The 22,948-nt window shown below is 40.5% G+C and overlaps 1 protein-coding gene across 1 annotated transcript in view; it reads right to left on the reverse strand.

Moving 5' to 3' along the window:
• The window catches only part of ror2 (receptor tyrosine kinase-like orphan receptor 2), a 56,685-nt gene that overhangs the window by 25,161 nt on the left and 8,576 nt on the right, over positions 1 to 22,948 (reverse strand). Inside the window, exon 2 of the mRNA XM_074691170.1 lies at positions 4,009 to 4,080. Coding sequence (XP_074547271.1) covers positions 4,009 to 4,080 — 72 coding nt within the window. The remainder of the gene's footprint in view (positions 1 to 4,008; positions 4,081 to 22,948) is intronic.

The raw sequence follows: 22,948 nt of genomic DNA on the forward strand, positions 1-22,948 counted from the left end.
AAGCTAAAGGCTAAAAGGGCTAGGTTGTTTGTGACAATGTTCATTCCAACTCACATGCAGCAATTATTCTGCAACGGTCTGTTCAAACTTTAGTCTGTCAAGCATCAGGCTGTCAGTCCCATTACATAAGAACAGCTACTAAACTACTGTAAGAACTGACAGTCTGCTTGTTGTGACGTTAGCTTACGGATATGTCGTAGCACTGAGGTGCCAGTGGTGCTACTTGTAGCTGACTTAAAGTACTAACTCACAACGCTTGCTTGTTGTCACATTTCAAACAACAGTGCTACATAACTGTACTGATAAATACCTCACCTTGTTGCATTGTATCTGGTAAAAAGTTGTCTTGCACTAAAAAACAATTGTTCCAAAGCAAACACACTCCTGGTTAAATCTTTAAGACAGTGTATGAGAGTCCAGGCCAGAAGGTGGCGAGCCAGATCCTCATAGTATCTTTCAAACACAGCAGCTAACAGAGGAATCTCAGGAGCTAATAACTGTGGACATTTAACCTCATGGTTATCAAGAGCTCCACTACCAACCAGAGTAAAAGAATCAGAGATCACAAAAATAGCTCAGTAAAATTTCAGAGCTGACATAAAAGAGGAGTAAATAAAGATAAAGTGTGACAGGGCTGGGTGGAAAAACTTTCATAACATGACCACATAAGATTCTTTGGTTACTGCAAACAAATAATGAGTGCAATTATTGCTTTCAGTGTTAATCTAAATATTTTCTACATACAGATCTCTGGAAGAAATATGTACCCCTGAGAGTTTCATGCTGTGCTGAGCTCAGCTTCCAGAAACTGAACTGAACATAATCTGATTGACCGAAATACAAATAATGACCTCGGTGAACACCACACCACAATTCTTTCTTAAACAGGTCACATATCTAACCTCTGTGCTGTGAAAGTCTTCCTAAAACAATCATCTAAGAACAGAGAGAATAATGAAACACAGCTCTGTTTCATATCAAAGAATGACTCCATAATGTTTCTGAAAACCATTACTTCTGAGAGCTCATTTTCAGCTGACGGTCAGTCCTCATATTGTACTTTTCCATTACTGTACCCTGGTATTAAACAGACCCTGCTGCAGCACGGTCCAAGCTTGCTCTTAAATTATAAAATGATTGATGGCAGGAGGCCACACTGAACACCGAACACCCACCATGATGCCACATCCTACCAGTCCAGAAGGGAAAGCCATCAACAAACCTGTTTTTGAGTATTATTAAAACTTAAACTGACAGGTTTAATCAGGGTCAGCTTCAGTACAAACAAATATTCTGCATGAAAGCTGCACAGCTTCCCTTTAGTGGACTTCACAAACTCGTAACACTGTTAAAGTGGGAGGATGGTTGAAGGTACGGGCTGTTAAAGACCAGCAGCAAAAACAGGAGAGGATAAGCCTGCACGCTAGCATAACCCCACAAAGAGTTAATAAGATCAAACCGTTTAATACAGGTTTTTCAAACACTGATATTAAGTTGGTTACACTTAATAGCATCTGTTGAGAAAACCTAATATGAGTTGTTGAAACTAGACATAATTGTTGGAATAACATGCTGTTCTTTGCCAGGAAAACTTGCTACCTGTTGGTCTGACTGTTGGAAAAACATGATCAGACAATAGGTAAATAATGTTTCTAAGTCCTGGCAGTTTGCAGTGCATTTACAAGATATTTCTGGTCTTCTCATCCCTGGATGATAAGAAAACCAGGTTCAAAAAGAGGTCATGAAGATTGTCGTCACTGCAGAGATAGTGACAGAAGGAGCGAAGTCCTGGAAAACCTGGATGTTTGCAGGGCCTGTGCTTTGTTAGAGGGGCTGATGCACGCTCAACCTCAGCTAACCAAAACAACTGGCAAATACTTTTGAAGTATTTCAAAAGCTATTCCTTAAACTGGATGGGATGATAACCAGCTTGCTTTTGTTATTCTAATTTATACCATGTGACCCATTAGATTTGAGGGATGGCAGACCTCTATGGCTGATTTCTCCAAATCAAAACAACACACACCAAATATCTCAACAAATGAGTGGAAAAATATGTTTGTTAAAATTCAGGATCAACTGCTCTTATAATGTTAAGATGTTAAGGCACAAGGAACAAATTCAGTTTTAAGGTTCAGGTCTTTGTATTTCATTAGTTTTGATATTGTCTAAAATTGCACATTCAGTAGTTTAAATAGAAACACTGTTATGTCAAGCTGGAACAGAAATATGTTATCGAATGTGATTCAGAATAATTAAGGTAACATTCAGCATGGATATTTCAGAGTGGGATGGAATTTAGATAAACATGGTAATCGATATAGATTTAACTTCACGGCGACACACATTTTGTGTTAAAAATAAGCTGCTTCAGCTAAATAGAGCTGCCAGAGATCAGAGAAAATCATGTAATGGATCCTCTTTTAGAGTGTACCTGGTGGTAAGACTGCGCTAAACTCTTGGGATAACTTGATGTCCTGAGTTGGAATAACTTTGTATCAGTCAGTGGGATAAATGAGTTCTGTATTCTGAACGATTGACTTAACGATGGCACAATAGACTGTCCGCTTGCTCTGCTCAAAGTGAGGTCGCCACGAAAACTGCTCCCCCTGGTGGTTGGCTGCAGTATAGGTAAAAAAAATCCAGCTCTCCAGTCATTCCAGATGGGCTGTGGTCAAACTTTAAAAAATTAATACACCTCGTAGAAATGTTTCTCACATCCGATTGTTTTGGTGATTTGAAGATATCATTTGACTGTCTTGTATTCAAATCCTCTTTTTTCTGAAAAGTTTTCATTAGTTATACGAGGTTAAAAATGAGGTTTTAAGTAACGTTTAACGATGATTGACAGCTTCCGTTCTCATGTATTTTTTGGGGGGAATGTAAAATATGTCGGGAGTTAGAGTCAGGAAGTGATTAGACTCTCGAAAGAAAAAAAATAATTAATTGGTCACCCAGCTCCACTCAAATTCTCCCAGAATCCCTCACAGTCTCTACTGGGCAGACTCTTGCTGCACAACTGCTACCAATGACTGCGCCTGTGACTGGGGTATTTTGGCTTCAAAACTGTACAATGATAAATGGCCAAGCCACACTGTCCTCTCTATATACAGCCTATGGTTGGCACAGTGAAACAGAGTTGTTAGAACTCAGACTAATCAATTCAACTAGTCCACTAATCAAACTAATCATTTCAAAGAGTTTTACCTGCACACAAGCCTACAGCTTGAAATATTTGGTTAATCTGATGCACTGTAATGAATGTGACAGACAGACGTTTCTCCAATCACTCTCTAAGTTTTATTTTGAAAGGTACTGTCCTTCTCAGACACCATCCATGGGGCATTTTGAGAACATTTTTAATGCCTTCTTACTTTAAAGATTTTTTTTCCCCACTGGAGTCTGACCCCAAAAGACCATAATTAAGAAGACACATTTTTTTCTAAATTTTAGATATTTTTTAAGAATAATTTTCAATACAGAAGTTGACAGGAAACAAGGTTTCCCTGGTTAAAACTATTCATCTGAATTTTGAAGAAGCACACACTGAACCAGAATCTCTAGCTCAAGTCTTTTTTTGCAGACCCCAGGTCTGAGCAATGTTTAGGGATTAATTCATGCTAATTTAAAAAGTACATCCCTCACTTGACTCCAACGTCTTTCTTAGAATCAGAAGAACAGATCTGTTGTTGTTGTTCTGGTTGATCCACCCTCTCAGTCATTCAGCAGCTCCTCTGGGTGAAGTGCTGTGAGAGAGCTTTTGGTTTTGGCCTCGGCAGAAGAACAAACCTGGAAACCTCAGCTCGATGACAAGACTCCAGGAAACATTTGCTGAGTCTGGCTGAGGCAGCACAAAGCTTCCTTTAAGATATTTCTACTTCTCTACCTTTTTAAATGGGATAAAAGATTTTAAATAAAGAGCTGTGTGGGCATTTCAGGGATTTTTTTAGTTGATTGTTGAGTTTGTTAACAGCTCAGATAACGAAATGAGTCGTATGTTTGTCTTACCATCTGGTGTTGGTGCAGATCCACTCTGAGCTTCAGCAACAGCTTCTGCCTCCACTGCCTGACCTGGATCAGCTGCAGAAACAAAGAGACGAGGAGAGGGAAAACATGAGTGCAAATTAAACCACTGAATAAAAGTATTCTGGACAAGGAGACACTCAAGGCCCTATCTGTGTGGGGTTCCTGGTGTCCACATTTAGCCATGCAGGATCCTGACTCTGCTGGCTGGAGACTGGGTGCCATGTTGAATAACAGCGAGCAGCTCAGACACTACTTTATGAACAGTGTGGTTGAATGTGGTTGAGGGCAGAGTTGAGTGGAAACAATACCCTTTTATTCATTGTGTTACTTTGAGTCTTGCTCAAAAGTTTTGAATGAGATGCTCTGTTTCCGTGTTGCCCACAAAAATTGTAAAATATACAGCATGTTCCTTTAATTTCTGTTGGATTAAATAGACGCAGCTGTTGAAAACTTGTACTAGTAATTGCGACTTCATTTGGAGGAATAGAAGATGGAAACAGATTCACCTGCATGTTTAATGGTTTTTTTTACAGGAAATAGAAGAAAAAAATGAAAAGACAGAACAGTACAGGTGGTTTTTACCAGCCTCTTTCAGATATGTGCTCCTGAAAATCGTAAACTTTCAGAGTGGATATAATTCTCCTTCTTCAACCTGACAAATTTATACATACGGTAAATTTTTCCTGATTAATACTGGAGGGAAAATTTCAGCTGTTTTAGTTCACACATGATCAGCCTGAAAGGATCAGGCAGTTTACAAACGCAGCTCATGATACATTGTTGATTCTCTTCAGGCTCCTGTGGTAAACTTTCTGTTGTGTTTGGCACCCCCTGTGGACAAAGCAGGAACATCACCTCTTTGCTGATATTCTTGTAAATTTGTAAGTTGCATTTTCTGATAAAAACAACTCATTACCTCACCAAGGCGGTTATGTTTTTGGGGAGTTTGTTTGTCTGCCTGTGAACAACATAACTCATAAACTAACAAATGGATCTTGATGAAATTTTCAGGAAATGTTCATAATGGGATAAGGAAGAAGTGATTAAATTTTGGAGGTGATCCAGATCACCATCTAGATCCAGGACTTTTTTTAAATGATTCTTTATCATTGTGAGATAGGGCCGTTTTCACCATATGTGTATATAACTCCATGATAAATGGTCGGATTGCTTTGCAAAACAATACAAGACAAGCTCATGATGAGTACGATCCGTATCCTGGTAATATACTGGATACTCAGATCCAATATATGTAGCATATTAATATTAGAGATAGACCGATATGGATTTTTCCGGGCCGATGCTGATTATTGGTAGTCAAGGAGGCTGATAACCGATATCTGAAGCCGATATTAATTTGCAGTAAAAGTTCAAATATTGGTGTCAAAATGTTGAACAATACAAACTCCAACACTGAACTTCATTAAGCATGAGTTTAATAAACAGCTCCTAGGCTCAGCCACATGTTTTATAAAGTTAAATAAAAACTTTTAGAAATAAATAGATAAAGTTTCTACAATAAGGTTTTTTCAACATTTCAATGTAACTGCAATAACTGTAACAACTGCACTGCTGATTGGCTCTTTCCCAAGCCATGGCCCTGCTTGTAACCAATCAGATGGTACTGTGGGTGGGACAGGGGACTGAGTAGTGACTGGAAACAGTGGAGTTTGCATCACAGCTGCAACAACACAGTTTTAAATTTGTTTCTTATCTGCCGTCGGATCAAAAAAAAGGGCAGATGCCGATATGCTGCCGATGATCGGCCTATACCTAAAAAATGTGTAACGGGTCATCATAATTTTCAACACTGTCAAGTAACAAATTATTGTACAAACCTGCAACTAACACCAAATTGTAGCAGACAGTCTGCTGAAAGGGAGTATAACATTAAAGTAGGACTAAAGTGTTGAGTAACAATCACAATATGCTTGGCGGAGGTCTGCGCTCTCAGAGTGCTTTTCTAGTTTTTCTTGAATTTAAAAATCTAAGCTGCATCTTGGACCTTAATAATGGTGCTGTCAATCAGCTGATCTGAGTCGGAGCTCTACAGCTGAGGTGACGCGCTTTGGTCCGAGGAGCAGATGAAGCAGGGGGAGTTTTAATGTCTTTTCAAAATACATCCAACCTAAATATAAAGAGACACTTCAAATAGATGTTAAGCGTGGTTTATCTTTGAGTTTGAAGCTCTCTTGTTGCTTGGTGGTGAAATGGTTCAGCATGTGTATTGTTGATTTAAAGGGAGCTGAGACCTCCAAGTTTTTCCACTGACAGGAAAAAAATAATGACAGATGACAGAATGCAAAAAGCAGAGTACGACAGGCATAAATTAGCTGAAGGTATAATTTTGGTTTGATTTCATGGTTATTTTCTGTTGTCTCCAGAGGAGAAACAAAGGCCATCAGTGGAAAGTCTGACTGTTTCAGCTCCTTCTCTCAGATTCTGACTCTGATATACACGTTGCATACTTTTCTTTTTTATGAGTGCTGTGTGTAATGGATACTCTGGCTGCTCCATGTGATTGGCTCTGCTCTCCCTGCGAGTTAATCAGGCTCAGGCCCATGTGAGCGGCAGACACGACGCACGGCTCGGTTATTAGCTCCACTCGGCTCGGCTGTCCCTGTGTTACGAGCATGTGCTCCACAGATGTGGCTGCAGGAGGAAATTGGTGGTGCTGAGGACTTCAGTGAACAAAACCAAACAGCATTCCTCCCAGGAGCCACACTTCCCTCCACAGATTGGAGTTTAATCCAGTCATAGATGTATGCAGACAGAGGGATTATTGCTCTGAATATTCCTGCATTGGATGCAGATGCTGGATTTGCGTGCACTCTATGTGATCATGTCCTGCAGATCATCTCTGGTCTGCAGCCGAGACAGTCTGACAGAGTCTGCCAAGATGTTGGGCTCAAACTTTTGGACGTCCCCACTGTGTCCTCTAAACATCGAGAGTGTAGAAATAAAGCGAAAGGCAAACAGAGCTGGAGTCTTTGTTTGAAGGAACAGCACGCTGCTCCCATCTGTAAAAAATCTGCTGCAGACATAAAAACAAAATGATGTTTCAGAGGGAACAGCCAAACATCCTCTGTAAGCCTGCAAACCTTTGGCACAAATCAACCTCCTGATTGGAAATATTGAACGTGAGCTGTACGTTAATGCTCTGTTAACAGCCCAACATTTCCCACAGAGCATCCAGTGGTTCCTCTAACATCATAACCCCCCCTTCGGTCAGTGAGTGCTCATATCTCTCCACACTTAATGCCGACCTTCTGTCATTAATCCTCACAGAGCCGAGCTGAGATAACTCTGGCGGGGTCGGGTCAGACGGTTGGCTCTGTTTTAGATCAGGTCCAGGTTGATCAGATTCTCGCGTCTGCTGAGCTCAGAGGATGAGGAATGTTTTGTCTTTCCTCAACACGGAGCAAAAACAGGCAGAATCCTGATTAAAAGCTGCCTCTGACACCTTGTTCAGTTCAAACAAGGCTTTCTGAAACATTAATCCAACCTCATCTGTTTCCTCCTTTACTCAGGCAATACACTATCACTCTCTAACTTCACATTGTGATGTTTATGTTAAGCAGATAAAACCAGCGTATACAGCAGCCATTTGTCTCTTTATCTGACTGCTGCACTGTTTTTCTGTGTCATACATCCTCTGATCAGTCGGGTGTCTTAAAACACTGATAAGAGAAAAGAAAAGGAGTTTTTCCACCTGTTGCTGTCCAAACAGACCCAGAGTATCCTGGATCTGCTGTATGTCGAATGTATTTATGATAAATCAATCTTCTCAAGAATTAACAACTGGTCAGCTCAGTTATAAAGATATGTGTTAGAAGCAGCTTCACTGCTGCAGAAAATTTAAAGACTGGTGAAAGTAGAAGTGTTGATACTTTTCATGAAAGAGTTTAAGTGACATAAACTTAGCAGACCAGCTGAAGACTTGAGCATTCCTTCTTTCTTCAGCTCAGAAGCATCGCAAAAATACACCCATGTTACGTCCAGCTTATTCGCAGAGGGTGGTTCATGCTTTTTTTCCTCTCGCTAAGACAACTGCATCTCTCTGTCAGAAATTGAGTGCAAACTGGTTAGCTAATGTGTGAACAGCTGAAAAGATCACCCTGGCATTATCTGGGCTTTTTCCTGCCAAAAGTCCCCACAAAAAGTCCTGAAGTTTTCCGGACATTCTCAGGCATCAACGTGTTAAAGAGGCGTATTTCACTGGTTTCCTCTGATGCCCAGATACTGCAGGTATGGGGCCTCCAGGGGCCCCTTTCAGGGTTTCAGATTTGTTAAAGAGCCGCTGCCAGATGTCTCTGGACCCCTCTCTTCAGTTGTCCACGTGCCCCTCAACACGCTGCAGCAGCATTTCGTCGCTCAGTGAATAAATGTTCAGAAAACCAGGATGACTAATAAGTGATGCTAAAGCTTCCTGCAGCTCTTTTTTAAATGATGGCATGTTACCACAGCGATGGAAAAGGAGGGATTTGGGGCAGTGGGATGCTTTTCCATCCCAAGCTGAATCAGACTGCTGGCTCCTGCATTCCTCCAGCCTGCTGCCTCTCCATGAAAGGACTCTTTGAGAGCCAAGAGGCCCGACACCGCTCCATCAGCCGGGCTTTAGACTGAGGGCCTTCTGGCACACCTCAACACTTTCCCTCTCTCTACTGTTCAAACTGCCCCTGTGTGTGTGTGTGAGTGAGTATGTGTGTGTGAGTGTGTCAAGAGTCCTCTAACACCATCCTCCACTCAGCCTCATGTCTGCCCTTACATCCACCCTCACCCTGAGTTTTCAGCGAGGGTCAGTTGAACAGATCTGAGCGTTACACAAACACTCAGCAGCAGCTGCAGAGGCAGAAACGATGTTTCTGGGTTAACCTCAGTGAGAGGAAGTAAACAACCACAGAGTGTGAGAGGAGGACAACATGGCTAAATGTTCAGCCACTGCCTCTCCTCTCTCCCAGAATCCTGAGCGATGATCCAGCAAGAAGCCAAGATGCTTTCTCATCAATATTTCTGATCGTAGACACAGTTAAAACAGAAAATCCTATTGAGATTTAGTTTTTCCGAGGGTTTCCCTGCACAGATGTCTCCTGTCTGACCTTTGTTGGATAGAAACGCCACCATTGCCACCTCTGAAACTCAGAAACATTAAGGCCCAGGAACTCGGGTGGTAGAAAAAACGTCGAAAAATCGATATATCAGGGTTTTTTCTTTGGCAATATCAAAACCTGGATTCTTTGTCAAAAAATCTTTTTTTTTTCAAATTCAATTTCTTCATTTCAGTCTTTGTTTATAAATTGGATTGGAAAAAAGTTACCACTTTTCTCCAGCAGAGGGTGAGATGTTTCTCTCTGAGTCAGATGTGCATTTTATGGGAAAATACGGCTCCTGATACAGTCTGTAGACATTATCATCATCATTTGTTAAAAAAGCAAACTAAAAACCGCAAAATGTAAATATCAAAGAATCGCAATTTTAATCAAATCCGTACCCCAAAAATCGTAATAGAATTGAATCGCGAGAATAGCATTTTGTCCTGGCCTTACGAGGAACTTTGCTGTTTACACAACAACAGTTTTAGGATGAGACGGTTTTAGGAGGTCCTGAAATATTAGAGGAGTGGGCCTCAAACACCAGTGTTTTTCCAACAGCTCTGCGCCGGACAGGCCTCTCGATGGCTGTCCAATCAGAGTCAAGGGGCTTTGTGAAGCGAGGAGCCTTAAAGAGACACCCAAGTGTTTCAAACAGAGGCTGAAATGATAGTTTTAAAATGAGCTGTAAGTCACATAAAGCTACAACAAGGGTACCAGAGGGACAGCATCAAGTCAAAAACCAATCACAATACCCCCATCGTCAAAGTTTATGGTTTTCCATCAGCTGTAGTTTTAAAATCTATCCGTTTCTAATGCAAGTCAGCTTGTTATCTTCATTGTTCTCAGTCTTAAGGTCTCAGTTTGAGGTTTTTTGTGCTTATAACAAAACAAAAGTGGGAATCACTTTTCGGACAAACCAAAGAGTCCCGGTCTCTGTGCCAGGAGTTCATGAAGAGGGAGTAAGTTTTCTTCCATCTGACAGAGACAGGAAAACAGAGACAAACAGAAGGGGAGTGAAAGCATGCAATTTGTAGGACAAATAATCAACTGCTCCACAGAAATAAAAAACAGATACGGCACGCATGAAGTCCTATGGAGGGTTTTATAAGTTCATGTTGTGGGAAATCTGCAGAGCTCTGTTTGTGAGTGTTAATGGAGGAGCGTGACTGAGAGAAAACTTGGCTTTTTGACATTAAACCACATTAAAGTGCTAATAATTTCAGACTGCATTCACTTTGAAGCTCAGAACTACAAAGACAAACATTCCTCTTTTTTTATTCTCCACAACACTGTTTTTCATTCATGACGTCTCTCTTTCTTCCTGCTCTGAGAGACTCAGGCTGTTAACGTGTCCCGGTGACCTGCTGCGGTTCAGTCTCCGTATGCGTGTCTCTGGTCTCAGCCTAGTCTCAGTGTAACTGCAGGGACACATTATCTTTCTAATCTAAATAAGTCAAGTCCTGGTCAACCTCCCAGTGTTGGAGATCCAGTTCAGACCACACTGAGTGCTCTCTGTCCCTCTCAGCCTGCCGGGGGATTCAGAGCCTCCTCACTTACACAGATAAGTGCTGTTTGAAAAAGAAAGCCCCACGCTGTTTTCAGCTTTAAATGAACAGACTGGGTGCAGACTGGGTGCAGACTGGGTGCAGACTGGGTGCAGACCGGGTGCAGACTGGGTGCAGACTGGGTGCACTGGGTGCAGACTTGATGCAGGGGCTCACTATAGAACTTTTTTCTTTGCCACAGATTCCACTTTGGTTTTGCTTCTTTTTGCCTGACAGGAATCCTTTTTTGAAGGGTAGCTCTGTGTGTGAGTGTGTGTGTGTGTGTGTGTGTGTGTGTGTGTGTGTGTGTGTGTGTGTGTGTGTGTGTGTGTGTGTGTGTGTGTGTGTGTGTGTGTGTGTGTGTGTGTTAATGAGAGGTTTGCAGAGGCATGACACTGACATGTAAACCAGGTGCTACTGACATCTGACCCAAATTATAGAAGAAACTTTGAGATTTTTACCACGGCCGACCAGATGGCAAGTTTGGGTTGCTTCTCTCACTGTCCTTAAAGTGAACAGGAGGCGGTCAATTAACAGTGAAACACTACCACAGAATAAATACACACTGGTTAAACTGCAACAACACACATATGGCATGAGTAATAAAAATAATTGCCCAAAATAGAAAATAGAAAATAAGTTTGTAAAACTGGCATTGGTGAGTCACAGCACTGCAGCTGTTAGCGTCCAGCTGTTAGCTTCCAGCTGTTAGCTTCCAGCTGTTAGCTTCCAGCTGTTTTACACTTTCACCTCACAGATGATAAAAACAAAGTAGCTGACAGTGCTAAAGGCAGTGATGATGACGATAACTTTGCAGCAGGAGAAGCAGCCATTAAAATCACTGAATGTATATATCAATGGACACCATCACTGATTGAAGCAGAAAGAGTCAAAGCTCCCCCTGCGGGTCATCTGTGGAATAGCTCATAGAGCCCGCCTCCTCCATGTCAACACTCAAGCTCTAAAATCCAAATCAAGGTCAAATAAATGTTTATCAAACACAGTTTCTGACTTTACAGTCGGGTCTTATTGTCACAGAGTTAGTTTTTTCTCACAAGTTTGAATTTGTTTGAATGCCCCATAAAGAGGAATTTTGATGACTGACAGCTTTGTTGTCCAATGAGGCTCCTGCAGTGCTGTGTGCATCAGATCATCGAAACGAAACGAAAAACAAGGCATAGCCGCAAGTGTCTGCTTCAAACCCACGCCCCAAGGTTTTATGAATCAATGCAGACACACAATCCCTAAAAAAATGACTATCCCATTAAAGGTAAATCATTTTTACCTCCAAAATGAACTCTTAATCCAGTGAAGCTTCAGAAGCATGTCGGCTGAAAAATCTAAATGATCTGTGACTTTGAAACCTGAAAGCCTCTTTTCAGCATGCCTCCATGCTTTGATTCCAGTCATTTCATTTATTAATGGATGTTTTTCTACATTTAGAACCTTTCTGGCACCAAGCCTCAAACTTATAAAGTCTCCAGTCCGGAGAGAGATCGAGGCGAGGCCAATAAAATGCTATGAAATAGAATTAATTTGACATTTACTGAAGCTTCTGGGACCAACAGCCAGGAACCGTTTTTCTTCGTCTCTTCCTGTTTTTTTTCAAAGTATTCCAAAATTTTCTGACCACGTATAAAATCTTTTTTGATCCATTTCCAAATCAGAGAAGGTTCAGGGAAGTTTTTAAACTACATGTCCACAGACTGATTATTTTGTGAACAAGAGAAGATGATGAGGCTTTCTAAGGACTCATTTTTATTAAAATGCTCCTGTTACAACATGAGGTGTGTATCATGGTATAAAGATAAACTAACTGTAGCTCCAACTTGTAGCTGCAGAAAACTTCAAAGCCCTGGTTCATGTCCTCTGTCCTCCCTGATGGAGTCTCTTTCTGAAACCTGATCATGAGGGCTGATCTAACCTCCATCTCTCTGTTCCTGGTTTCAACAGAAACAGCAGAGAGAAGTGAACCACCCTCCATAAACTTAATGACAGGCTCATTTTTACGCTCCACCACGAGCTCCGAGCGTCCCGTCTGCAGCAGGGCGACTTATCAGGGGAGAGAGAAGGAAATGAAGCCAACACGGTCCTCAAAAATGGGAGCGGAAATCCTTCATTAGGACTCTGTGAAGCCGGGCCGGAGCGGGAACGGAAAGTCTGGACGTTACATGCAAGAATGTGTCTCTGGTATTTCAACAAATCACTTCATCTTTCCTGTCCAACACGAAACTTCTCTGAACTGTTGGAAGGAGACGACAGACAGACGAGGTCCTGAAGTTACAACCCCAATAAAAGCTGAGGGTCAACTGAAAATCCTCTGGAGGAAATCGCTCTAAGTGTCCTGAAGCTGCAGAACAAACACTCACTTCATGCTCTCACAGAAAACAAGCCAAAGTTTGATTCAGCTGAATTTAAACCGTTTCAGATATAAATTCAGAAGCTTTTTAGTCAAAACTTAAAAGGTGCTCTAATGAGTTTATACTCCACACCTTATGCCCAACAACCTCAAAAATATCCAAAATCCAGTTTCTGCTTTCTGACTCCAAACTAGGGATGGGAAAACTGGTTTCTGTTAAGAATCAGTAAGAAATGTTTCAATCCATCAATATCGTTAGCCTTTGTGCTTAATGATTCCCATATCAATTCTTTACATTGTGCCAGAGTCTCTGGGCCTTAGTCTGCTGCAGCTATCTTAGCTTAACAGTTTGATAACGTTTCCCAAGAAAACTCTGATTCAGGAATTTCAGCTCGAAGTTTTACTGAAGAACTGACTCCATAAAGAAATGTGTATTACTCTCTCAGGAGATTCATATTCAGTACATTTGAAATGGTATACATCACCTTATTTACCAAAATAACAAAATAGCACAAGCTTGATGCTAACGTTTATGGGAAACTGCATTGATATGCTAGCAGTTAGCATACATCAGTATAACTTCAGCTTCAGAATAAAATTTCAACTTTCATCACAGAAACATATCACATCAACTCTTTGTAAAAAATACTGAGAATTTCAAATGTCAAAAGCTAACAGACAATTGAAAGGCTCATGGCTGACTTCATAACTACAGAAAGCTTCCAAACAACTTAAACCATTTCTATAACCACTTTGAGACACTAGATGGCCTACTTTAATTATTAATATATTATAACACAGAATATCAACGTCACATTGTGTGAAATTTTTACCTTTTTCTGTATATTTATGCCCAGAAATATCCAGATTTAGGGACCAATTACATTTTATCCACTTACAGTATAAACTCAATTAAATGTTGTTGACACAGAAAACCTGTAAAGCTACTTTTTGTACCAAGAAAATTCACAACAGGAATTGATAAGGGAATCGACAAAGAATCAGATCGATAAGCAGAATCGATAAGCAGAATCGATAAGCAGAATCGATAAGCAGAATCGATAAGGGCATCGGTATTGACAAAATCTTATCAATTACCATCCCTACTCCAAACAAATGCAGAAGCTAATCTAACTGACCAACCATAAATCAGTGACAGAGTTAAAAACCACCTGAACTGGACTCAGAGAAGCTTCACCTTTCAGAACAGCTGACAATTTTATTCTAAGGATAAATGTTCACTGTGTCTAACAGCATCTCTATCGTTTCTATAAGGATCTCACTGACCTCCTCTTGTTGATTTGACTGTGAGGTGGTTTCTAAACAGCAATATCACTCCATCCGTTAATCAGAAACAGTAAAAATAAACAGCTACCACTCCTCACACTGTAGCACTGTTCTGCTCAATATCTCACACAGAAACAAGGGCTTTTTCAGCTTCATCATCATCATCATCATCATCATCATCATCATCATCAATTTTAGACTCCAATGCATAAAACCAGACATGTACATAAACTCCCTCTAGCTCTGGAACAATAGAGCTCTTCCTAAAGCCAAGTCTTGTTTTTCTGTTGAGTATGAGCTCCTCTAACAGAATTCAGTGCTCTGGTTTTATTACATCAGGGTGTCAACAATGCAGCAGCGAAAGCAGTCAATGCTGACCTTCAGTGACCTCTTCACACATGCTCCTTAAATATTCCCACAGATATTCCTCACTATGAGGGAACTCTGCACTTCTTCTCTGGACTTATGTTGGCTTTACATTTCTGTTTGAGCCGTGTGAAATGTTCAAATAAAAGGTAGTTTATAGTTTTTTATCTGTTAAAGGTGCAGTGCAAAAACATCACACTGAACACTGAAAAACACTATTTGAAGAAAAATGAATGCTCATTTAAAGCTGATGCCAGCAACATGTTTTAGACAGTCGAGGAAAGAAAAAGAAAAAAGAAAACAAAATCTCCAAACTAACAAGGTTAATGATCAACAGGTTTGGGTACAATGAGAAGAGGTTTAGAAATAGAGGATTTTGTCATCAAATCACACCATCATTAAAAGATTCAGAGTCTGGAGAAGTTTCTGTCCAAATGGACAAGGATTAAATAAATACAGGATGAACATTGTTCATAGGCTCTCAGGCAGCACTGCATTGAAAAACAGACATGACTCTGCAGTGAAAATCACTGCATGACCTCAAAATCACCTCCACAAACCACAGATCACCACTGCATCCACAGACGCAGGCTAAAACTAAACTATGCAAAGAAAAAACTTCAAAGAAACTTGATCTAGAAACACTGGAGACTTCTCTGGAGCCTGTAAGTAAGAAAAAACGTGGATCTGTGATAAATATGTCATCTTTGTTTGTTTCTTGGCTTCTACCTGCAGCATGTTTGCTTTAATGTAGTTCTTGTTTTTCCAGCATGTTCTTCTCTTCCCGTGGGTTTGCTGTTGTTTGATTTTGAGCTTTGCATGTCTCTTCCTGGACTTGCAGCATGTTTCTCCTGATGGAAATGATTTGGACCGTTGTGGTGTGATTACTCCAGCCTTAGCTGAAGAGAGGGACTGCCTGTGGGGACAGTGAGTGACCATAAAGATGATGTAACCTTAGAGCAATAAAATCCCCTTTGGTTGAACGTGTACAAGGATAAATGAGTCACACAACCAAAAGACTTCAGCCCAGAGTTGAAGTCCTGAGTGAGACCAAAAATCAGAGCTTCTTTGAAGCTTTTAATGCAGCTTTAGTGTTGAAGTTCAATGGAGAGTATTCTTTAAACTCATTGCTTTGTTAGAAAGTCAAACAGCTTCTGTCAGACAGATTTTATGAGAAGACACACCCTGAAATATAACCTCTGTTATTTGGAGGTAAATCTTTTTTATACACACACTTTGAACCTGCCGTTCTGTCAGTTGTACTGGATGCATTTTTGGGACGGAAACAGCAGCTTTGATACAGAAAAGCGACAGTGTTGACATCTCCCTCCGATCTAAACCTCATCCAGATGTGACTGCGTCAACATCTCCACATAAACAGACGTGTAAAACAAGTTTACAGTCTCTGGAACATAATGAGTGCATCACGGCACTCTGCTCTGTCAGATGGTATCACTCGCCTGCGGAGGAATTTCCACTTTACAGACTCTGATGGTATCTCTCCCCGCCCTGAGAGCCCTCATCACTGTGGGGTAATCCATCCCTGTGACTGAGCTTCAACAACAATAGCCATCTCATAAAACGCAGACACTTCCCCTCAAATATTTAGCCATTTGGAGGCTCAAAGACGGGACAATAAAGGCGGCAGTGGATGCTGTGAGGGGGGGTCATTTACATTTTATTGGCTCTCTGATAAGCGTGTGCATACCAGGCTCAGCCTGTGGAAAAACCAGGGCAAAGAAAGCCGAGTGTCAACTGTTTATCTTTCTCCGTGGCGGCGCTGCGTCAGTCTTTCCTTCACACAAACAGTCTGAGGACCGAGCAGGAATGTGAGCAGAAAGTTACAACACAGCAGAATATAATATCATTTTAGCTCCATTTTCCTGTAAAACTCTTCCTCTGTGGCCCCCGACTCGGAGCTATGATTAACAAAGCATCTGCAGCAGGAGGAGGGACGGGCTGTTAGTCTGACAGGACTGTTGTTAACATATTTCCACAGAGCCGTGGACGACTGTAAAGGCCTGAAAGCTTTCAGCGTCTGACTCGTCTCGCTTCACTTTGAATCCATCAAAAATCCCTCTCCGCACTTCTTCAGTCCAATTTTTAATCTTTTTTTTAAATTTGAAATGTAAAGCACATCACTTTTCCTCATTTTACATACACGTCCTTTAATGTTTTAACCAAAAGATAAAAAATATCATGAGTTAAGGTTAAAGTTGTTGATCCATTCCTTCAACTTTATGGCTCAACGATGAGTTTATAAACCAAAGAAGAGAGACGCTCCTGTGAGTTTGAGCCAGCTATGAAACAGACCCACATTAACAGTTAGAATAGAATAGAATAGAATAGAATAGAATAGAATAGAATAGAATAATTCTTCTTCTTAATGGACTTCTTTATGACCCACAAAAACAAACAGGATCATCAGTGGTGAGACTGACAGATTCCATACTGTAACTTTTCCGCCTGTAGCCTTTGCACACTGCGCTGTTGGAGCATGCAGACAGTGATAGGTCGACTACAAAGGAATACAAGATGAGGTCTTTTGTAGGAAACACTGCCTATGCATGTACAGGAAAGGACTGGTTTAGAAAAAAGAAGTTTTTTACTTTGTCCACAGGGGGCGCCAAAATACAAACGATTCCTGACTTCCTGAAAGGTTGTTGAAATGATGCATCAAATTTCCTTTCAACAAGGGATGCACAATATATATGTATCAATATCAGTATCGGCTGATGTGTGAAAGTGGAAAAGTGGGGCCGATATTTACTCATTAGCTGCCGGCCATTTTCAGAGCATCTTGAACGATCTTTCAAGACCCAAAATATACTGTTTTCTATGACTATGTAAACACCAAAACTACTTAAGAAGAGTGGACTTTCTTCTGTTATGTGTCTTCCTGCTTCTGATCCAAAAAACAGACAAAACATACTTTTTTGATTGCATTCATCTTGGGCGCTACATCATTTGATCCTCCCCGTGGTCGTCTTTTCTGACGATCATGCTGCTCTTTTTCTCTGAACTACCTCGACATATCATCTCAGATTTTTTTTTTTTACACCTATATTGATATCGGTACATATCGGTTATAACAACAATATTAATACCAGATATTTTTATTGGCCCAAATTTTCATAGCGGTGCATCCCTACTTTCAACATATAAATTGACATAAACTTCATGGAGAGTAAAAGCAGGGAGAAGGCAATTCAGTGTAATGTAGTCCAATATCTCATCAGCAGTTATCTGAAGATGATTTATTTCACTCTGTAAACAAAGATCTGTCTGAAGCTGTGCCACTTAAGACTATACGCATTTAGATTCCTGACTTCTTTGAACGCATCACAAAAGATGTGTCTGAGTTCCATTCAACGAACAACCGTCTAATGAGTTGTTTTCTTCTGCTCTCAGGGACAGACCATGACTTTTTATGAGGGATGGGATGATGTTGTGAGGTTCACAGAGATGATGGGGAATAGAAACTACAATGACCATCTTCCTATGTTTGCCCATTGTCTGCACTCTGCTCACCACTTTAATCTTAATAACTGACATCAGGGGGGGAACCAGAGAAACAATTTTGAACTTGCAGATGCTCACATGGCTTTAAACATGGCAGATGGAAGCATTTCAGTACCGCAGTGGTAGATAAAGATGGAGAAAAGGTGATAGACAAAACAGGCATAAGCAGACATGGGCAGACTGAGGTGACCACCCACAAAGGAATACATGAAGATAGATTTAAGAAGCCTCTCAACAAATGTGAGGGAAAAAAAATCAACCTGCCCAAAAGACTCTAAAGGATGTGTTTCCAGTCTCAGTCACAAGAGATCATAAGGTCCATCATCATCTTTTATCTTTACTGCTTTACCCTTTCGGGGTCATGGGAAGATCATAAAATTTGGGACTTTTCTGTGGTTTGAAAGTGGGGGATTCAAAAGGTCAGCCTTGTTTCCACAAAGCAGTCCAGCTAAGATCAGTATGGTTTGGATTGGTTATGACTGATCCTGTTTGTGTTTCCACAGCCAATTGTGCCCCCTTTGGCGTGTAAGCTCAGGGCTGATAGCTGTCAGCTATGTGATAGCGTGACACCATAGCAGCGCGACACAGTGTTCCCTGCTAATAAATTCAACAAAGAAGGAAAACGCAACATGGTAAACAAAGAGCAAGGGTAGGAGACACTAAAACCACCACTGCAGTCACCACTGAAAGTCTGACGCTTTGGGATTTTCTCTAACGCAAACCAAGTTAGCCTAACGTTAGCCTTATGTTAGCCTTATTAGCTCCTAGCTGCATTGTTCATCATGTCTCTTTGTTTGTTGGGCGTTCTTTGGCTTTTTTTGTTCTGGTCTTTGTTCTTTGGTGATTATCATTGTTAGCTGTTGTCCAATGGGCTCTAGTTAAACTAACGTTAGCTTCTGGTGCTTAGCTTCATTAGCTTAAATGAAATAGCCCTCATTTGGAAGGCGAAGAAGAAGGGGTGGAAGAAAGGATAAGACGAAGAGGGAGGGGAAAGAGTGACAATTGGGATTGGCCCTTATACACCAGGAGGGTTTATAGAGTCTGTGTGCTGAATTAACTTCCAATTTCTAATCAGTTCAACGCAAATCGAGTAGAGTCAATGTCCAATCTCCATATTTGGTAATCTTCACACACCACTCTGCTGATTTTCTCATTAAACTTTTTCAAACACTTTAACAAGAATCAATCTGCATCACATCAGGCTCAAACACATCTGTTTCTCTTTCCCAAAAAATGACAGTGTTAAGATTTCACCATCAGCAATCTGAATAAAACAAGATGTGCAGAACCACAAGTTTGGAAATAATTCTGTTTGTATTAATCCAGTTAGAGAGGAATGTGAAACAAATATACATGAAGACAAAGAGAGCTGCTCTGTGGACGGTTACACAGGTGGAGAAATATGCACCATTTAACATGAGAACACATCCTGGGACATGTTAACAGGATAATTATAAACAGACACAGAAACACTGCCAGTGGCTCCACTTGTCTAATAATCCAAAAAAAGACCAGCGCCAGGAACATAGAGAAGGATTAAAACCATCCACACAGAATTCTTCTTCTGAGAAACACAGGAATAAATAATCTGACTGCCCTGATTAATAACTGCTGCGACAAATGGCCTGAAATTTTCTGACAAATGTAGAAAAAGCCTGACAGCTTGAGCTGACCTGTGACCCCTGAGTGTGTAGATAGATGGAGCGGTGTGCAGGGGTTGGAGGGGGCGCGGCTAGCTCTCCCTGAACAGACTATACAGTTTATGTAACACAGTTCAGGAGGTGTGCAGGAAACTTTTAAACCAAACAACTGATAAAACTTTCCGACATTAAGACCCCCAACACACTAAGAGGGTGATATATGACAGCAGTGTTTATCTGAAGGACTAGAGACCGTTACACTGACTTCCAAAGCCCACTGAGACTGGAAAATCCTGTTTCCACTGGCCTCACACATCACAGTGGATTGAAATGATAATGAATGAATAAGAAGTGAACAAAAACTGAAACAAGAGAAACAGGAGAGCTTTGTTCAAGTTATAAAACATTGACATTTAAATAAAAATCAAATAGGTTGAATTTAAACAGAATTTTGCTAAAAATGAAGTTAAGTAGCATAAATGTATCAAGCAGCCAATAGGACAGTCAAGTTTACATGGTAGAAACTCTACATGGTAGAAAAGATAGCAAAATATATCTCAGTGCAGGCGTGTTTGTTTTTGTAGTTTGGGATGAAGCTGATGAGGCTGATGAAGCTTTGTGCATAGATAGATAGATAGATAGATAGATAAATACTTTATTGATCCCCCATAGGAGACAAATGTAAAGGGCATTTGCCTGCACAGACCAGTCCAGCTTGTTGTCGAGCACAGGGGAGATACGTCTTCACAAACTCCGATCGGTCCAGTTAACTCGGTTTGGAGCATCAGAATAACTGAGCTGGATGAGGGAGAATTTACATGGACACAGAGGGTGTAATTTACTACTTTACAAATGAAATTCTGCATTTTATCTCAATTTTTTATTCAAGTGCAATTTTTGACTGAGAGCCCATTTTATTTTTATTGTTGCCATTGAATGAGTTTATTGCTTGTTTATTGTTTATTGATTGGACGGTGATGTTCAATTTAACGATGCACAAGTTCAAGCCCCACTGTGTATTTATTTTTGGTGTAAAGATCTGATTCTTTGAATGGGTGTGTATGTGAATTCTGGTGTTTCTGCAGCCAGCCTCAGGTGGACGCTCCATGAACTGCAGTTTTTAATAATACTTCCACAGAGGCTTCATATTTAATATAAGGGAGGCTGCCACTTGGTGTCATGATGCTGGAAACAGAAAGGTGTGTTCATCGTACCTCATGTGATGATACAGACTGCTCTGAAAGTTTACTGCAGCATCTTTCTCAAGTCTGAAGTAATTTAAACAGCAGTTTTTCCCTTTAATGAAAACATACTTATTATCCATTATTCGGATTAATCTAGCTTTTTTTAATGTACAAACCAAGGCTGTTAGGTGTGGCTCTCAGGAAACTAGAGTAACATCCAAAAACTGTAATTTTCATGCTACATTAGCTTTCTTACTTTCAGACAGGAAACATTTTACTCTACAGCCATCATCTAAGGACATCTCAATGACTGTAAGTGTGAGAGAAATGCTTTATGATGGCCCTTGGATGAAAAGACTCAATCCAGTGTTGTGTCACAAAAAAGCTGCTCAACAAAGAAAAATCTTAGAACTTCAAAACTGCATTACTATCAAGAACTGGAAGTTGGATACCATTTGACCTTTCAGGAGGTAAAATTACATTGATTATTTTCTAAAACTCTGTGCATTGAAAGCTCTGTTTTGACACTTTTTGAAACTCTTCCCTCTTCTTTGGATTCACCTCCTGATGGTCTGTTTACTCCCCTCACATAAATACACACCAAAGGTTTAAGCAATACGATGAAGAACCAGAGAACAGTTGTAGTCCCACTCCTCCTCCTCCTGTTTCTGTTTACCAGCTCCATAACCAGCAGCACATGTTCCTATCAGGCCTCCTCACGATTCTCCTCAAAATCTAAATACAGCGATGTAAGCCTGTGTTCGTTTTTAAGCTGGTTGAAGTAAAATTTCCTCCTTATAGTCTCTGAAAACTTTTATTAAATTCTAAACTAAAGATCCTAAAGAAAACAGGAAGTTGGAGGAAAAACTAACAAAGTAATGCGTCTTAAACAAACGGCCTCAGAGTCCATCCTGTCTACACATCGACCCACACTGAGCCCCGTTCATGGGAATGTCTTCATCGCTCTAATGAGTCCCAGATCCAGGATTATAATTAGTGCCAGACCTGAAACATACCAGCAAACAGCAGAACAACTTCCTGACCATAATTTCTCTCCATGTTGTCACCTCACGTCAACAAACACAGGAAAGAGTTAAACAGAGGATCAGTGTGTGTTGTTTTCAGCTTTCCTCCTATCACGGTTATCAAACCTCTTATTAACCCTCCTCCAGGAAGCGTCTACGTTAATTCATCATAAAAAAAATTAATGCTCTAAAGTCACGTTTTAGCTCCAGTTATAGAAATACAAAGTCAAACCAAAGTCTGAAGCTAAAAAATGTTCCCGGGTGTTAAAATCTGTCTGTATCTGTCTCGACCTTGGTGTGGCCCGTCATCGTTTCCTGTCACACCCCAAAAACAACAAACAGATTTTAAACTGAAAGGGGGTCAGCAGCGTTCTGGTTACCAGAACCAGGTTTATTTTTATCCTGAGACATTATACAGGGAAAATAAACTTTCTCTCTCTCCTGTGTTTGTTTTATTTTAGTCTGGTGTTCCCTTTAATCTGTTTAGATTATTTGATATGAATCAGAGTTCATAATCCATGACCTTATGTTTTTGGTTTGCTACAAATAACTTCACCCAGTGCAACTTTCACTGCAAAGACTGCAAAAGCAGCAAGGACTGCATCCTTTGTGTCCTGTTCTCAGTTTTTAAAGTTTTGGAGAGGTCAGTGTGTGAAACTGTTCAAAGATGTGGAGATTGAATGAATGTTGATTGCTTATTTGTTTCTGCAGACTGGCTAAAAACAATGACTTTTAAAGAGCAGGAAACCATTTTTTTCTGCAAGTACTGACACCTGACCCTTTCATCTGTCTTTCAGGCACATTCACTCAGCCCATACAGCCATTAAAATGACATGAAATGGAAGGTTGTAAAATGTAATATTTCTATTGCTTTAAAAAAAACTGTGCCTTTGGATCTAGTA

The sequence above is a fragment of the Halichoeres trimaculatus genome, unplaced genomic scaffold (assembly GCF_033239565.1).
Source record: "Halichoeres trimaculatus isolate MK-OKI-2021-1 unplaced genomic scaffold, fHalTri1.1 fHalTri1_scaffold_16, whole genome shotgun sequence".
Taxonomy (NCBI): Eukaryota; Metazoa; Chordata; class Actinopteri; order Labriformes; family Labridae; genus Halichoeres; species Halichoeres trimaculatus.